The 19400-nt window shown below is 48.1% G+C and overlaps 1 protein-coding gene across 1 annotated transcript in view; it reads right to left on the bottom strand.

The window, feature by feature from the left end:
- The window catches only part of LOC144133321 (calcium-activated chloride channel regulator 3A-1-like), a 31315-nt gene that overhangs the window by 1518 nt on the left and 10397 nt on the right, over positions 1-19400 (bottom strand). Inside the window, exons 8-13 of the mRNA XM_077666317.1 lie at positions 15063-15290; positions 12018-12317; positions 9549-9770; positions 6871-7147; positions 5314-5475; positions 1160-1444 (exon numbers count right to left, since the gene is read on the bottom strand). Of these exons, the coding sequence (XP_077522443.1) occupies positions 1160-1444; positions 5314-5475; positions 6871-7147; positions 9549-9770; positions 12018-12317; positions 15063-15290 (1474 nt within the window). The remainder of the gene's footprint in view (positions 1-1159; positions 1445-5313; positions 5476-6870; positions 7148-9548; positions 9771-12017; positions 12318-15062; positions 15291-19400) is intronic.

Here is a 19400-nt window from a genome sequence, read left to right as displayed (position 1 = left end):
CTAATATCGTAAGAATCGCACCTGCAAAACATCTCCCCTTGGTTCCGCTCTCTTCCGGCACGGAGTGGCAACACTGACAGTTTTGCAATGCCCTCCCTTTTAAGGAACCATAAGGGTGCCCAGCCCAGGGCCATCATCAGGAACCACGCAGCTACGCCGTTAGCATTCTTGGGAAGTTCAGAACGTTACACGGGTCTCCACGGACATTTTAACCCGTAGGTGCAGTGCACACTTATCACCGAGGAACCCCCCCCTTTTACAGAAGGCCTCGCTGCACATACGCGTCTCTTCTCCCTCAGTTTCACTGGTTGAAAATAAGACCGACAGCTCCATTTGCGCATGCGGAGTTCATGTTAGTGGCAGGTGCATGCGACAGATGGCGACAGCTGTCAAGCGCGCGCACGCACACACACACACACACACACACACACACACACACACACACACACACACACACACACGCGCACACACACACACACACACACACACGCACACACACACACGCACACACGCACACACACACACACACACACACACTCTCTCTCTCTCTCTCTCTTGCCACTTCGCAGGCATAGCTGACCACTTCTCGTGGAACCAGATGGCACCTGCGTCTCCCACAGTGCGTTTGGTTTCAACCAGTAGCAGACGAATTTTCTAGACTCATCAGAGGGCGCCAGTTTGTGGGAAAGGCAGACTAACAACAGCAGGCGCATGCGATAGATGGCAGCAGCTGTCAAGAACACACACGCACACGCACACACACACACACACACACACACACACACACACACACACACACACACACACGCACACACACACACACACGCACACACACGCACACACACACACCACACACACACACACACACACACACACACACACACACACACACACACACACACACACACACACACACACACACACACACACACACACACACACACACACACACACACACACACACACACACACACACACTTGCCACTTCGCAAGCGGAGCTGGCTCCTCATGGACCCAGATGGCACCTGCATCTCCCACGTGCGTTTGTTTTCAGCCAGTAGCAGATGAATTTTGTCTACCCCTCAGAGGGCGCCACAGCTAGTGAGAAAGGCAGACTAACAACAGCCCCACTCACTTGTATGCCCACACGGTATCTCACCATTTCCCGAGTCCAGATGAGCTCCTCGGTTGGTCCAGGACAGTAGAACCGCGAGCCTGCCGTTGTCCGTCAGAAAGGTGTCCTCCACTGAGAGGTCCTGAATCGGGCCAGGGGGGATTCCCGAAGCAGTGATGTCCGAGGTGAGCCGGAAGGAACCTCCCTCGGCGTGGCGAACGAACCGAGGTGCCTTGTCGCCGGTGGGCACGGACGGCTCGTCTTCTTCGATTTCCCGGTCCACGTAGACGAACTGGTCAAGCGGGATGCCATCGGCCTCGCCTGTTCGAGCTGCGTGGTCAGAGGTCACGACCCTTTGGTCTTCACTTTGTTATACTTACGTGCAGGAAAGGCCTCACATGATAGGAAGACTTCAGCGCGTGGTTCTGCCGTTTGCGCAGCGCCCACATCTGGCGCAGTGCGAGAGGCAAAGCCAAGCGCTGCAGTGTACCCCTATATAGTGTGTTCCACCCTGCACCTGAAATACTTTGCTTGATTCTTAACGGGCAACTGCATAGCTTTTAGAAATCGACGAGCTTAAAAAGGGTTCTGGGCTAGCATTTGAAATGGTGACGTAATCGCCGATTAAAATCGCGATGGCCCTCAAGGTTCTCCGCAGCGCACAACGCCAAGTGTGTGTGTGGGGTGGGGTGGGGGGGAGGCGTGAGTATGTCCGAAAAGTGCGTGAAAATGCTTGCCGGATAAACTTACTTAAGAACAGCATCTTCCCTAAGACAATACATGAGTGGAATGGTTTGCCTGGAGAAATTGTTTCCGGGACCCCTTCGTATATTATCCAGGATCTGAAAAATATTCTTTTGTAATGGGTTTTAGCATTGATTCTAACTTCTCATGCCTGTTTTTCCACTTACCACGATACAGTGTGATTAAGTGACGCAAATATCAAGACAACTACGTGTATACGTGTCGTTTTATTTTTCACTGCTTGTTTCCTGCATTTCAAATTGCAGGTGAATTTGTATTATATATCATCTTTGCACTCATATTCTTTTTTCTTTTCCCCCCCTACACTAATGCTCGCAAGGGCGCTGTAGGTATGTAAATAAATAAAAAATAAAAGACGTCACTGAAGGTATCCCTGCATTTGCAACGCATAAACGCCTGCTTCGAAGCAAAAAAAAAAAACGCCACGGAAGACAAAGCCCGCCGAGCGTTGTTCGGCAGCATCCAACGAGACACGGCAGGGTGTGGCTGACAGCAGCGGTAATTTGAAATCGTTCCTTCGGTTACGTAACACTGAACTTCCCCGCACTCCTCCGGTGCTTTGTGGACAAGCGCAAAATTCAATCGTCGATTATGTCACTATTTTAAATGCTATGTAGCGCGGTTTATTGGCACGTTGGAAGCGCCGGCGACGAAGACCCGATGCCCTGAGAGCCAGCGAGGCGAGAGACCGGGACACAAGCGTCAGTCAGTTCTCCAGAACGAGCATCCGACGGGCGGTGCAAGCACTTCGTCGTCGATGGCGTCGGTGCTGGTCCATCTTCTTCATTCCAGCTAGTGCAAAAACACTTGGCATGCTCTACCTACGGCCTGAATATCGCGAAATTTTCAAAAAGTACTGCAGTTTTCCTTTAACGCGCAATACAGCGCATATATGGTTTCAGGAAACTTTTTTAAACCCGCAGTGAAGTGTTTTCCTCCAATAGTGCAGGTAGAATGCACACTCCCAAAGCACTGCCATTAATTTTAGCTCCCGTGACCTGCACTCCACAAATAAGCCTGCATGGGAGTAAAAAGGGAGTAAGCCGTTCTCTAGCCCACTCCATTTCATAAAAAGGGTGTGCGCTATAGAACAGCTCACTCTCTTTTTACGCCCATATAAGCCTATTTGCGTTTAGAGTGCAGGTCACGGAAGCTAAACCACGAGGCTTTAAATGGAAGAGAGCTAGAGGACAGTTTACTCCCCTTTTTACTGCTTTCTGCGTAGAGTATAGTTTTAGTGTCCTTTCTGAATTTATCGCTACGCTGTGGCTCCATTGTCATGAATGAAATTTATTTCACGTATACCATGAATAGTAGAAGAACTGAGGATTGGGCAAGTTGATGGTGATCCATCGTGTTAAAAAACAGCGCTTGCGAATACAGACAGATGACGAGACAAACTAAAGGCGCTGACAGCGCCTTCAGTTTGTGTCGTCTCTTCTACTGTCTGTATTCGCAAGCGCTGGTTTTTAATACGATATACCATGAATTAATGCAGCCAAGTTGTCATTAAACCTGGCAAAATCTGTGTTTTGAACAAGGAAAAGGTTGGTTTCTGCAAAATTCTGCGACACAATTCCTACGTATACAGCTTGCAGAAAAAAAAAACCTGTAGTGGGAAGAAAAACACCAAGAAAATCAGAACGGAGCCACGACGCCTTTTCGCAGTTGCGATATCTTCCGCATTATCTGGGAGACACCTTCATCAGTCCGATGATCGACAAGAACCAGTGTTGTATACATAACTTTCAGGGAAGATTGCGTACTTTGCCCTCTCCCCTCCCCCCGCCGCGGTGGCTCAGTGGTTAGGGCACTCGACTACTGATCCGGAGTTCCCGGGTTCGAACCCCACCGCGGCGGCTGCGTTTTTATGGAGGAAAAACGCTAAGGCGCCCGTGTGCTGTGCGATGTCAGTGCACGTTAAAGATCCCCAGGTGGTCGAAATTATTCTGGAGCCCTCCACTACGGCACCTCTCTCTTCCTTTCTTCTTTCACTCCCTCCTTTATCCCTTCCCTTGCGGCGCGGTTCAGGTGTCCAATGATATATGAGACAGATACTGCGCCATTTCCTTTTCCCAAAAAACAATTATTATTATTATTATTACTCCCCCTCCTCCCTAGAAAAAAAGAATGTGTTTCATGCAAACACTTCATTTCATAGCGCGCATGAGTAGTTCCCATCAATTGCTGCACGTTGACCTTTAGCTGACAAGATTATGTGTAAATACATGATATGCAGAATGATCAGCTGCGTACAGGAACGTGTTCTATTTAGGCGACCGTATGTGTGACAACCCTTCATATTCATCTTCATCACGTTTTTCAGCAGATCCATTCACGTAATAAAAAAAATTTAGCAGTGGCTTAGCTCGGCTACGTCAGGATATACGTAGCGTGAGCAGCAATTTCGCTCTCCTTCTCCATGGCTATACCACACTGGAAAACGCCCCGCTATATATATACACCTACTGATACCTCTGCGCATGCGCACAAAACGAGAGGCGCTATCAAGGGGCTCCGGCGCCGCGTCAAACTTGGCTACTGCGCAACGGAGGCGCACAGCTGGGCACGCGCCGGCGCCAGTGCGTCTGCTGCGGCTATGACGACGCACAGCTGGTGCGCCGTGTGACGTCACTGCTCCTCGCGCATGCGCAGCAAGGCTCTCCAGGACTCACGCGAAACTGCTTAACCTCGGCCAGTGTAGCTCACGCTACAAAAATTCGGGGGCGCTTTGACGATCTAAACTGCGTGAGGCGAAAGCCTTTCCGCGCGACTTTGGCTGCTACTGTTGCTGCCACTGTGAATTATAATTAAAGACGAAGCATTTGTTTATGATTACTTATTTGACTGAACCACATGACACTGGATGTTTAAAGTTGAGTTACTAAATCCGGCGTTTTTTTCCGTCCATTGATTTTTCCACTCTGCTGTAACGACTTCCGGTGGACGTGACGTCACATCGTTTTTTCGACTAAGTTTTTTGACAATTTTGACTATAATTAATTAACTAATTACTCGACAGTCATCAAACTTGGTTTCTCTGCTCATTTTTTCCTCCTCTATTTGATGGAGCTATTATTATCCTCCTATCTGTATTAGTTACCGAGTTATTTCACTATGTTGTGACGACTTTCGGTGGATGTGACGTCCCACCGTTCCCGTGGCTATATCGATGTCCGCACTATTTCGACACAATTTTGACATTTTTGGCTATAATTAAGTAACTAATGACTCTACAGTAATCAAAATTGGTTTATAGGGTCAGTGTTTCCTCCTCTATCTGAAGCAATCGTTATTTTTTCTCCTATCTTTATTAGTTCCCACTAAACGAAGCGTCACGGACGGACGAACGCACACGATCGTCGCCGCGAGCATGAGCCATTAAAGGCTTTCGCCTTAATGCTGACCTGCAGCTACCCCTGCTCTGCACGTACCTGATGACTGCCTAGCGGGGAGCCCTCCCGAGGCCATCCGTCCGCTGACGATGATGGAGTCGTCGGCACTGACGACACGAGCCGACACAGAGTAGCGGCCGACGCCACCGAACTGCGTGAAGTAGCCGCTGTAGATGCCGTCGTCGGCCGTCACGTCGGAGCCTGCGGAAACGATATGGTCTTGATAAGGCGATCGTTCATTCCGCAAAGAACGCTGCAGCCTGCGGGGGAAGCAAGTCCTGACGAAATGACGTTCATTCCGTGAAGGATGCATTGTTGCCCCTTTGTGCAGTACCTGAAACAAAGGCCTGAAATGTGGCCTCAGCTAAGCCTAATGCGAATGCGAACTTTGCTCAAGCCGTCATGGCAGGCGGAGCCTTAATTGTAAGCCTGAAGCACAAGAAAAAAGAAATGACGAGGAAAGGAACGACGCAGTCACTGTTTAACTTCTCGGTGGACACCTCAACAGCGCCGTGAAGGAGAGTGTGTAGGAGGGAACGAAAGAAAAGAGAAAGCCGCCGCAGTGGAGGACTCCGGAAGAATCATAAATATATCATACAAATACCATAGTCTAACCATTTATTCCACATTACGCTGGAAGGCTCACACTGATCAAATTACAAGCAACGCAATCGCATGTTAGGAGAACGTAATTTCAGCAAAGGCAATGAAACAAGAGGTCGAACCCGCGGAGGTGGTTCAGTGGCTTTTATTTCTTGGCTAAAGCAGCCTAGATCATAAAATTAGCTGAAAACGTGGTCGTCTCGTCTTTATAGTTTCTTTAGTGTTTGCTGTTCATCACTTTTCCGCTTGGAGCGTTAATTTGGAATGATAGTCCATGAAGGTTACTTTTGCCGCACTTTAGTCATATTTTGAAGCAAAGCTAGCTTCGTGAGTCATGTGTAATTTCTGGCTCGATCATGCTTTCTGTATCTTCTTGTCCTTTTGTTTCAGTGAACCTTAAAGTTATTTCAAAAACCAATGGTATCAACAATGATTGAACAAATTTCAAGCCCAATTATTTCTTTCAACGGAAGCTTATTACAGCCGGGCAGCTGTGAAATGCATCTTTTCCGGTTCTTCGGCGTCGGAATTGTTGAATTAAGAGTGTTATATTCACCTCCAGAAGCAGCTGTCGCTGAATTTTATGCTAGTGTACGTCCTCTGTAGTAATTCCTTTTGTTGCTATTCACTAAGTCACGCATCGCACTAGTGACTGGTTTGCTGCATTTTGACCTACAGCTCCTCCCCTAATACACTTCATTTGTTCATATTTAATAACCAATGAAAAGTTTCCGTGTAGAGTTTTGAAGTCTGAAAGTGATAGTGAACACTGAAGCGCTGGCAGACGACGAACGAAAGGAGGACGAGACACACAGCGCAGTGTGTCTCGTCCTCCTTTCGTCCGTCGTCTGCCAGCGTTTCAGTGTTCACAATGTCAAACCAACTCGCCCAGCAACACACCCTGCTGAAACTGATGTTCGACATAATTTTTGTGCGCATATCATGATTCATAAATTAGAAACAAAATACAATTACAAGTGCCCGGTAACGTACCGAGACCGTCGTCGAGAAGCTTCACTTGGACCTCGTGCGGCTCCTGGGGCCTGATGACCGTGGCCGTTACACGGGCGTGGAGTACGAACCGTGACCCCTTGGTGACCTCGGCGTAGACGACGGCGTCGGCCGCGCGGCTGACCTCGGTCCGTTTGAGGAAAGCGCGCACCATCACGGGTTCCCCCTTAAGATCGCTGGCGAATGATGTGGCACGAACATGGACGTCGACCTCACCACTGCCGCCGCTTCGGGACACCACCAATGTCCACGTGCCGGGCTGTGCATGAGACGTGAGGCAGCTATGCTAAAATACTTGCACCTAATTATTCATAATCAAATTAATATCGACAGATCGCAATTTTTTAATAATAATAATAATTGGTTTTTGGGGAACGGAAATGGCGCAGTATCTGTCTCATATATCGTTGGACACCTGAACCACGCCGTAAGGGAAGGGATAAAGGAGGGAGTGAAAGAAGAAAGGAGGGAAGGAAGAGGTGCCGTAGTGGAGGGCTCCGGAATAATTTCGACCACATGGGGATCTTTAATGTGCACTGACAGCGCACAGCACACGGGCGCCTTAGCGTTTTGCCTCCATAAAAACGCAGCCGCCGCGGTCGGGTTCGAACCCGGGAACTCCGGATCAGTAGCCGATCGCAATTTTTTTAAATTCGTTCTAATGAGACATCACGGCATTATCATTCTATGTTTATTCTATCCCCATCTTTTCACACTGATTGTTTCACGTAGTTTTTTTTTTCAAAGAGCGAATAATGCGTGAAATTCTCTACCTGACACTGCTGTACAATGCACGTCTGTCGAAAAATTCGTGACAAGCATCACAGACAGTCTTGTTTTTTCCAGGCAATGAGTTTATTTCATTTGCAAGTGCATCCAGCGTTGAATACTTGCTATGTAATCTTTCAATTTATTCTGTGCCAACTGGAAATATTTTGTGTCTAACCCCAAGTGTTGTTAACAGCTTGCTTTATTATTATTCCAAATATCTGCGTTAGGATGCGCTACTTGTTATTCGCTTTTATTTTTTCTCCACTCCTGTAAAAGCCCCATACAGGGCTGACAGTATCGATAAATAATAATAATAATAATAGCTATGGCTGCGCATACAAAAAATCCCGAGACTTACTGGCGCGCCTTGCAAATGAAATGGACAGGCTATAGCCCGACATTGCATGAGCCTGTTCTTATGTGCCGCGTGTCAAGGCGCACTCCGAACTATGAGGTACGGTGACTGCACTGCAGAAGACAGTTGAGGACTTGTTCCACGCATTTTGCGAGACTCATTCCTGTACTCTAAAAATCAAATAACTCTCTTTCATGCCTCATTTTTCAAGGCAGATGTTCTTCAATGTTGCAGGTAAAATGTAGAAGACACCAACAGAGGTGCTTTTACGACTAATTCGGAGTCCCATTGCTGTACCCTGGAAGTGGAAGAACCGAACGCCTGGCACTAGCCTGTTCTTATATGTCTTGCGCTTCTTGGCATATACATAAAAGAAAACTACTGAACCCTCACCGCAGCAAGCCTACCGATAGGGCGAATGTCGTGCTTAGCTCGCGTTCGCCTGACTTGAATAAGTCCGGTCTTATACCGAAGCATGACGTAGTGAGCAGCCTGCTCCTCCGTACGTTCTCGTAGATAGCTGCAAAGTGAAGCTGCATTGCAGCGGCAGGTCCAGGAAGTCAAAATTTTGGGAAAAGGCGACCCCTAGGTGAATTAACGGGTCCACACCTTTGATTGCGAACGGCACCGAAATGCTGCCAGCTCTGAACAGAGTTTGGAAGGCATTTACAGGTTACATCAAGTCCCTCCCTCCCCCCCTCCCCCACCCCAAAAAAAAAAAAAGCTCTCATTCGGGCACACGTAGTTACTGTGGCGCACACTTGACTTCTCTGATAGCTCCATCGTCGCTTTGTTGCCATTGTTGCCATTGGCTACAACATACAGCCAATAGTGAGGTCTGGTCGCCAATTACCCAATAGTCGAGTCGCTTCCCACAGACGCCTGAAAGCCGCGGCTATATACCTCAGCGACCAGTGACAAAGGACCAAAGGACAACTGGGCGATGAACAGTTATAGAATACGGCCCTAGATAAACGTTTCCCCTAAACAACAGACTGATTACCCCGTTCTAATCACAAATTGACTTTTTTCCCCTAAAGCGATGCTCTTGGCTCTGGGGAAAGGCAAAAATTATATGCAGGCATGCTGCCAAAAGCACACACAGAAAAACCGTGATGGCGTCAAGCACTTTTTCGTCGGGGATGTCTGGTTATAGACCACAACGCCTTCCACTTCTCCAAGCGGTCACCCAGTCCATAATTCCGTCAACACCATCACCACCGTCACAGCTAAGGTTGGAATAGAGAGAGAAGATATGTAATTTTCAGCTGCAAATTTCTGCAAAATTTTGCTACCGAGCGAACATCAACAGGGCCACAAAACGCCAAGCAATGGAATTTAATTCCGAACGAAAACTTGGCGGAGATGTCCTCTGTGACACTTTTAAACTGATGTTTTGCGGGAAGTGCGATTTATCAAAGCCACGTGATCACCCCGCAAAAAAGAAGCACAAAACTAAGCTCACGCCAAGAATTTCTGCCCACATGGAAGGAAAAGTTTGCTTCCATTCGCGACCCGTGGATGATTCACATACCGTGGCGATGCCTGGGATCTTGTAGGTGAGGGAACTGCCGACAACTTCAGGCCCCAATTTAAGGCAGTCGCTGAACGGCTTGCCGTCAGGATACCGTAGTTCGGCCTTCACTGCGGACGCCCTGTCGGAGGTGACAGTGATGGTGGTCCTGTTGCCCAGGTCCGCGTCGATGAGGATCGGGAACCGGCTCTCGTTCCCCACTTTCGCCGCCCCGTCGAATACCTTGATAGAAACTCGTCACAGTCACAACAAGACTTACTACGTGCACAGCAGGACAAAGGCCTATTCCATGTCCCTCCAATTAACCCTGCCCTGTGCCATCTGGGGATGCTTTATCCACGCAAACTTCCTGTAACCTCCTCCACCCACCTAACCTTCAGCTTCCATGCTACGTCTCCCTGCTCTTGGAACCCACGCCGTTACCCTGAAGTACCATCAGTCATATTCTGTTCGCGTTAAATGCACTTCCAATGCACATTTTAGACTTCTTTCCGAGGAAACAACACTGAGGGCAAAGTTAACTTGTATTCATTTGGAATTGGAGTGGAAGCTACGATGTCTCAGGCGTTCCAGAATTTATACCTGTGAGAAATACTGGCGATTTTGGAACTCACTAGTTCTTCGCTTACTTGTTTGCGGAAGACCATCTTTCGACATCTTCTATATTAATCATCCTGATTGTTTTCCGATGTCTGACGACGCTTTCCCGCGTATAGGCGGTACGGATAGGTATGGCCGCGCTCCAGGCTGGCTCGCGGCAGTCGTAGCTTCCCCTTCAGCGCCGAATAATCTTTAGCCGAGCCAATCTGCGTCTCAGCCACGTCCCTTTTTGCTAACTGCAGGTAAGGACATTCCTTGTCGGCGGCTAAATCTCCGGCCTAGGTATTAAAAGCACCTACCGTCTACATTAAGTCTGGACTGTAGTTCAGTTTTTTCGGTTCGTGCAAGCACACTACGTCTGCCGGGAAGTCCAGACTTATCTTAGGTTATAATAATACGAGATTCTGATTTAAGTCTGGACTTAGAGGCTCGCGTTTGTGCTAGCGGGCCCTGTTGTCGACGGAGGAGGAGGCCCGCATCCCCGGAGCACGCGTACAAGCCATGCTAGCCCTTCGATTCTCGACACACTTTCCCGAGACACTTTACGAGACACCGGTCATTATTTCCCTTGTACGAGCCACGAGTGGGTCTGGAAAGCGACCAGGCTCATCTGAAAGCCGTTCTGCGGTTACCTCGGGCTATCCCCCTCGACATCCTGCCGGAGCGGGGCAGCGTCGTTCGAGCTCTGCAGCAGAAAGGACTTACTTGCAGTGCCCTCCGTACAAACGCCGTTTTGAGCAGTGCTTTCATGTAGCGAGGCAGGCAAATAAACTTGCATATTTATTCGTTTGTTTTTTTAAACGACTGTGTCGAATACGCTCCGCTGTCGGTTAAAATAAACTCGCACCGCCAACCACGAAAACTTTTGCGGGTGAAAATTTGCATCCATGCTCGCAGGTGCCCCTGATTTTGGGGAGACGGAAATCTAAAGTAAGATGGAAAGCAGGCCGAGTCGGTAACCTCTGCCACTTGTACCAGCAGGTGTGAGTACCGGTGCAGGCCACTGTTTGCGAGCATGACTGCCTTGTTCCCCGGCACCGCGATCAAGTAACGACAGAACTGATGGAAGCATATTTAATTCGTAAGTTAAATCCACATTACACGTTAACCAGCCATCTATAACGTTGCTCGGTGAGGACGTTTGTTTCACTGACATTTCTTGGAAGCTCATTGGGGGCGTTTTGTAGCTACTAACCTTTTAAGAGCTTAGTGCTTGGTTTGGTTTATGAGGGTTGAACGCCCCAAAGCAACTCAGGCCATGAGGGAAGCCGTAGTGAAGGGCTCCCGAAATTGATTGTTTTGCCGGTTAGTCTCGGTATGGGTTCTCAACGTGCTCGTGATGAATATGCATAAAAATGCAATTAGGATGCGCTTTGAGCAAAACAATTGAGACGGTGACTCCTTCAGCGAGGTGAGGACAGGAGGAATGCCTTCTACTTATTCTTCCACCATGGTTTCAGAGCTAGAAGCTGGAAAGCCTCGAGTAAGCTCGACCGCGAATTCAAGCCCGGCTCACCATGACTGGCTACTTGGCATAGTCTACTAGAACAACTGTCAGGATAAATTTGAACCAAGTATCAAATCCACGGTATGAACCGCGGCACAATACACAAGGACGCAGCAAGAAAAAGACGATGCAAGTGTTTGTCTTGCTGTGTATTTGTGTCTTCTGCTGTTATTAGAGAATATATAGCCCCTGTGTAGACTTACCAGCGTATAGACGTAGACCACGTGGTCTCTGCGCATGTTCAACTGGCTCATGCTTAGTTCAATGTAAGTCTACCCCACGCTAAAACTCTATAATCGCATTGTACATCCTTCCCAACTAAACCCAATGCCAGTGATGCTCAAAATTCAATTCCGACTCACCACGACAGGCCTCTGGGCGTAGTCCAGAAGGGCGATCGTCGAGTCCAGGAAGGCCGACTCCAGGGCGGTGGCCACATTGGACTGGCCGTCCCTCAGGGCGAACGGCTTGCCTCCCGTGCGCAGCGCCAGTTCTTCCAGCTTTCGATCGGCTTTCATGCCGAAGGCGATCGTGTTGACCAGCACCCCCGCCGATACCAGCTCGTCCATGACGTCCGCCATTGTGGGAGCATGGTTCTCGTTGCCATCAGTCATCAGGATGATGACCGAGCCGTCGGCGCGCCGATTGTTAGCGGTCAACATCTGCGCACGGTGCATGGCGGGGAGGACGTTCGCGGTTAGGAAGGGTGTAGGGAATACCAGCAGCCTGCCAGTGATGGCATGTAATCCAGTGCTGTGTAGTTATGACAGCGACAGTAGAGTTACTGTACAGTACTTAGAGTTGCGCGTAGGTCCATCATACTGCTCCCCGAAGCATTCAAATTATGAGGGAAAGCCGCAACCCTTGCGTGCAGGAGACGGACTTGGTACAGAGGTTAGACCGAGTGCAGGCTCAATCCACTTGATTCTGGCTGCCAAACTAGCTTTATTCCAGGCAGATTGCTCTTGCATCGAATGACGCAGTTTAATGCGTCGACTGCACCGAGGCCTACCTCAATGAGCTATGAACAAAATACTCGCCATGTGGTGAATGGGTGGCGCCATCTGTTGCAAACGCCACAAATCACAAACGTTTTCTTTTTAACGATCGGCGAAAACTTGTGATAACACTGCGTGCTTTTACAGGAAAACATCGTTTTCAGTGAACATGCGCACTCGGACAAAATGAAAAGCCGCAGAGAACGAGAACAGTAGGTGTACGAATGGACTGTCATCAACGATCTAGTGCTAAATCATGCAAAAGTGTTGGCTTCTCCGCAACGCATGGATGCTTTTAAGCCACGTGATCGAGTTTAGCCAGTAGAAGCGCTAGATACGCAGAGAAGACGAACGCGCAATTCTAGGTACTTATACAGAAACTCAAAGCGACAGCACCTTCTCTCTCGCACCTCCATCAAAAGCTCTCTGTTAGCAAGATTTCCGGCTTTCCACCGTTTGCTAGCCTTCGTGCCTGCTAAGTGTCTGTTGCTAGAGAGCACACCACTTAGCTGAAAAAGCTTTGCGTTATATTTTAATGAGGCCGTGCATTTCTAGAGGCGCATCTCCAGCCACGTCTGGAGCTCGCGCTATGGCCCCTGTGGCTTCCACATCGTTGGCGTCCTGTATCGGTTGTGGCAGTCGTATTTCGACGGAGGCGAAATGGCAGATACACGTGTACTGTGCGATGTCATTGCACGTGCAGGACCTCATATGGTCGAAATTATCCCGGAGCCGTCCCCAATGCTATTCGCCAATGCTATTCGCCAATGCTATTCACTGCCTTTTTACACGAGGCATTCAGAGGCCTGCATTGGGAAGAGTTGGAGATAGAAGTTAATGGAGAATACCTCAGTAATCTGCAATTGGCTGATGACAGTTCCTAGCTAAGTAGCTCAGGAGGTGAACTGCAAAACATGATCAATGAGTTAGACAGACAGAGCAGTACTGTTGGTATTAAAATTAATATGCAGAGAACCAAATTAATGTTCAACGGTCTCGGAAGGGAACAGCTGTTTCCATTTGGTAGCGAGCTGCTGGAAGTGGCAAGGGGATACGTTTAATTAGGTCAGGCAGTGACCGCAGACCCGAACCACGAGAGAGAAATAACGAGAAGAATAAGAATGGGGTGGAGTGCATTTGACAGGTTCTCTCAGATCATGAATGGCAGTTTACCAATATCCCTCGAGAGAAAAGTGTACAACAGCTGTATCTTACCGGTACTCACCTACGGGGTAGAAACGTGGAGGCTAACGAAAAGGTTTCAACTTAAAGACAGCGCAGCGAGCTATGGAAAGAAAAATGATAGGTGCAACGTTAATTGAGACAGGAAGAGGGCAGAGTGGGTGAGGAATCAAAAACGGGTTAATGACATCTATAGTCGAAATCAAGACGAAGAAATGGGCTTGAGCAGGGCATGTAATGCGAATATAAGACAACCGCTGGTCTTTGAGGGTAACGGAGTGGATTCCAAGAGAAGTCAAGCGTTACAGCAGGGGGGCGGCAGAAGGTTAGGTGGGCGGATGAGATTAAGAAGTTTGCGGTGATATGATGGCCGCAGCTGGCACAGGACACGGTCAATTGGAGAGACAGCGAAGAAGCCTTTGTCCTGCAGTGGGAGTAGTTGGAATGATGATGATGACGATGATGGCAGCATAATTTATTATCATCGCTCTGATTGCGTCTCACCAAAGCTTAAAGGAGTATAGATACCAAATTTCGGTTACATGTTTTCTACTTTGTAATGAAAATACCAGTAACTCAAAACTGTAGGTAGACACCTCAACTCGACTGCGGTAGTCACTACCGCCTATTTGAGCTTAAAGAACAATACTTATGTACTGGCTAAGCTCTTGGGGCATGCAGAGCTGCGGTTGTTTTTATAATCGCCGTTGCAGATCGTTCAATCAACGGTATTTTTCCTGTTACATCAATTTAACCTCAGCGGATGGCTCGTAAGACATTACTATACATGGATCACCACGTGGCATTCACCTACGACAGCTAAGTAATTTATAACTGAATTCATTCTCTCATTTTCTTCCCCCTCTCATGTGCCTAGATATTCCGATCAAAATTTCTAATAAAATTTACTTTTTGTTGGAAGTAGCGCTTGTCCATCGTCTATTTACGTCCCTTTGTTTCCCGCTCTTTACGTTTACCACTGATTACCAACCATCCCGCACCCACACCTTATTAGATTCTCCAAGAGCATAAAAGCCCCATCTTCGGTTAAAGTATCCCCTTTGCCTTTATGATGCGGTAATAAACCGATATAGGCGAACTTCAGTACATCGCCAGTGTTCCATTAAATTAAACTTGTACATATATTCGATTAGAGATCTGAAGGCTTAAAGGAAGGGGGGATGGGGGCGGGTCTCGTAAGGCTTCAGCTCTACGGACAGCACTCACCTCGAGAGCAGTTCGCAGAGCGCATCCGATGCAGGTGCTTCCTCCGGGGCCCAGCCTCTTCACAATTTCAACGAGCCGTTCCCGCTCACGCCTTCGCAATGGCGCCAACGGGAACGCCTCGGAAGCGGAAGTGCTGAAGGTGACCAGCCCCACCTTCAGACCGTCCGGAACAAGCACCTCGATGAAGTGGGTGGCCGCTGTCCTGAGGTGCACGATGCGGTTGGCATTCTAAATAGAAATCGAAACAAGACGAACGAATTAACAATAATAATAATTGGTTTTGGGGGAAAGGAAATGGCGCAGTATCTGTCTCATATATCGTTGGACACCTGAACCGCGCTGTAAGAGAAGGGATAAAGGAAGGGGTGAAAGAAGAAAGGAAGAAAGAGGTGGCATAGTGGAGGGCTCCGGAATAATTTCGACCACCTGGGGATCTTTAACGTGCACTGACATTAAAGATCCCCAGGTGGTCGAAATTATTCCGGAGCCCTCCACTACCGCACCTCGAAAATTGTTTTTTTTGGGGGGGTGGGGAGGAAATTACGCAGGAACTGTCTCACATACCAAGTGTTTCAGGGAAGGCGATCACTAATTTTTTAAAATAAGGTTTTTGAGGTAACGAGAAGCGATTTGCGGCATAGTAATATGAGCGTTGGTGGACGTCAAAAAAACAGGCGAATCATCTTAACTAGCTAAGTGGTTAACTAAATTCTAATAGTTAACTTTTTAACTTTTACCAATAGGCACCTGATTGCAATCAGCGATTCGTAGCCGGCCGTTAGTTTTTAGAATTTCAAGAACGCCTTTACCCTTCGCGTTGTGGCTCGACAAAATTTTTCTATTTCGACTAGTTACGACCACTGGAGGGGTTGCTTTGCCTGCATACTTTTCAAAAGTGCATGTATTTTAGCACGATGTAGCCCAATTTTGTCGTGCCACAACGGCGAGAGTAACGGCGTTTTCGAAATTCTGAAAACTGATATGGCTATTATTAACGGCCCGCTACAAATCTCTAAATGCAATCAGGTGCCTATTGGTAATAGTTAAAAATTTAACTATTAAAATTCAGTTAATCACTTAGCTAGCTAAGATGATTCACATTTTTTTTATGTCCGCCAACGCTGCCATTACTATGCCGGAAAAAGCTTCTGTTTACCTCAAAAACCCTATATTTAAACACGAGTGATCACCTTCCCTGAAACACCTGGTATATCGCTGGACACTCGAACCGCGCCGTAAGGGAAAGGATAAAAGAGGGAGTGAAAGAAGAAAGAGGTGCCGTAGTGGAGGGCTCCGGGATAATTTCGACCACCTGGGGATGTTTAACATGCACTAACATCGCATAGCACACGGGCGCTTAGCGTTTCGCCTCCATCGAAACGCGGCCGCCGCGGTCGGGTTAGAACCCGGGAACTCCGGATCAGTGGCCGAGCGCCCTAACCACTGAGCCACCGCGGCGGGCAGACGAACGAAGTAGAAAAGAATTTGCTTACAAAGCCTTCACACCTTTGGCGACATTAAAGCGACCTTCGTAACGATTACTGTAACACGTCAATCTTAACAGGTGCTGTGTGCCGCCACCGGAAGGCGTAATCCACTTCTGAGCGTTCTGTCTCCTCTTTTCATTGCTGTTGTACACTCTAAACACGAATACGCCTGTATGGGAGTAAAAAGCTGTTCTCTAGCGCACTCTCTTTTTACTCCTTTCTGTTTAGAGTGTGCTCTCGCAGAAGGCGATTCGGCAGCTTGGCAAGTCTTTTGTCGTGTCCTTTTCTTTCGGCTCAGTGTTGACCTCCCTCCCGTCAGGAGCAACCCGGAACCAGCCGGTGTCACGAAATTCTCGCTTATCGGTCGAAAAAGGTATGACGTCACAATGTCACGCGAATACAAAAGAAGTATGACGTCGCAAGGTCACGTAACCTCCCAGCATACGCGACATTACTGCTATCAGTCCCAATATGGCGGTTGATGGACCGATAATTGCAAAGAAATTGACGCGAACACACGCAAGTAGCAACGGAAGCTGCGACAAATGTGAAATCTAATGTTACCGCATTTTTTTTCCCCTTTGGAATCCTTTCAGTTGCCTTAACACACCATCGATTACCTCAGCCGGAGTACCCGGGTTCGAACCAGATTGCGGCGGCCGCGTTTCGATGGAGGCGAAACGCGAAAGGCTCCCGTGTGCTGTGCGATGTCAGTGCACGCTAAAGATCCCCAGATGGTCGAAATTATTCCGGAGTCCTCCACTACGGCACCTATTTCGTCCTTTCTTCTTTCACTCCCTCCTTTATCCCTCCCTTGCGGTGCAGTTCAGGTGTCCACCAAGAAATATTTCACATGTACACAAACACCATTAAATTCCAGTACCTATACACTGGGTGTTTAAATTTATTCAATTCTGATTTTTCTTTTAAAAGCCATGAAAGACATTTCGGTGCGGAGTCGGTCTGTAGTTTGATTTTGCGCGAAGACAGACATTATTTACGTGATAGAGGATAATGAAGACTAATAATTAACGAAAATTAACTGATTAGCTTTTATGCCTTTAGTTTCAGGCTGCAAGGTTGAAGGTTGAGAAATTGAAGGCCGTCAAAATTGAATGCGAGCAGAGTTTTTGAAATTTCGGAATCGGCATCATACTTCGAGATATCGAGTGTGAAAAAAGAAATTGTTAAGGGTTTAACGTAGCTAAACCGAGTAGATATGTGAAAGCATGTATTCATTCTTCAATTGGAGGGGGCACTTGAGATCCGCCTTAAGGGTATGACGTGACATCTTTAGTGGTTTAATGTCCATATATGCAGAATTGCTCATTCTCTACTTCACATTCATAAATGGCGGCGAGTCCTCACACCACTGCACTGGCAGATGGCTGTTTGTACCACCGCCACCGGTAGGAATTGTGCCACCCATGTTGCTTTTCCCGAGCAACCTCTCGCGCAGCTTATCCGAGTTACTACCCGAGCTTAGCGAGCAACTCGGGTTGCTAGGCAATGGAACAACATCGCACGTAGTACGTACATTCGTTGAACATACGTACGTGATTCCTGCCTGGTGTTGGTGAACGTATGACTGCTTTTGCACTAAAGAATGCTTCTGAGAGCTCTTCAAGTTCACTTGCACATGTTGCACATTTGAGAAAATGAGCGTCCCTTGAATCAGATACAGACGTAGTTTACGGCTTTTAGGAAGTTGTTGATGTTGCTATTTTATCAACACGCAACGCGGGAAAGCCAACTTAACGAGCTGTACAACACGTATTTTCTGCTCTAGAACCGTGATGCTGAATCAGAAATGTTGACAACTGGGTTCGCCTTTAATGTCGAAGGCCTTCAATTCCTCAATATAATCATCATCATCATCATCAGCAGCAGCAGCAGCAGCAGCAGCAGCAGCAGCAGCAGCAGCAGCAGCAGCAGCCTTATTACACCCACTGCAGGGCAAAGGCCTCTCCCATGTCTCTCCAATTAATCCTATCCTTTGCCAGCTGCATCCACCCTTTGCCTGCAAACTTCTTAATCTCATCCGCCCATCTAACCTTCTGCCGCCCCCTGCTCCGCTTACTTTCTCTTGGAATCCACTCCGTTACCCTTTAGGACCAGCGGTTATCTTGCCTTCGCATTACATGCCCTGCCCAAGCCCAATTCTTTCTCTTGATTTCGACTAGGATGTCATTAACCCGTGTTTGTTCCCTCACCCACTCTGCCCGCTTTCGATCTCTTAACGTTACACCTATCATTTTTCTTTCCATGGCTCGCTGCGTTGTCCTTAACTTAAGCTGAACTCTTTTCGTTAGCCTCCACGTTTCTGCCCCGTAGGTGAGTACCGGTAAGATTATGCTGTTGTACACTTTCCTCTTGAGGGAAATTGGTAAACTGCCACTCATGATCTGCGAGAATTTGCCATATGCGCTCCACCCCATTCTTATCCTTATTCTTATGCTTATTCTTATCCATTCTTATCTTAAGTGTTCCCTCCAGAAAACTGGAAGGAACACTTAAGCTCCACATTAAGGGTATGACGCGATAAGGTCAATGGGCCATAGCCCATATATGTGGAATCGGTCATTCTAGAGAGCCCCTCACACCCCTCCTGGCGCAGTGGTGCAGCGGTTAAGCGACGCGCCGCTGCCCTGCGACTTCCGGGTGGCGCCATCTGTGGGGGCTTGCGAGACCCAGGTTTCTCTTCCCGAGCAACCGCTCGCGACCAATTCTTAATTGAACTGCCACCTGCCACGGTGGCCAGTTTGCTCACGATCTCGTGGGCAGGTCGGGATGACGCCACAAGGTCACGTGACCTAGGCCACGTGAAGTGAGGCCAGTTCCTCCGGCTGCG

The sequence above is a fragment of the Amblyomma americanum genome, chromosome 5, assembly GCF_052857255.1.
Source record: "Amblyomma americanum isolate KBUSLIRL-KWMA chromosome 5, ASM5285725v1, whole genome shotgun sequence".
NCBI classification, from domain to species: domain Eukaryota; kingdom Metazoa; phylum Arthropoda; class Arachnida; order Ixodida; family Ixodidae; genus Amblyomma; species Amblyomma americanum.
Note: the sequence above shows the minus strand (reverse complement) of the source record. Positions and strands in the feature narration are given on the sequence as shown.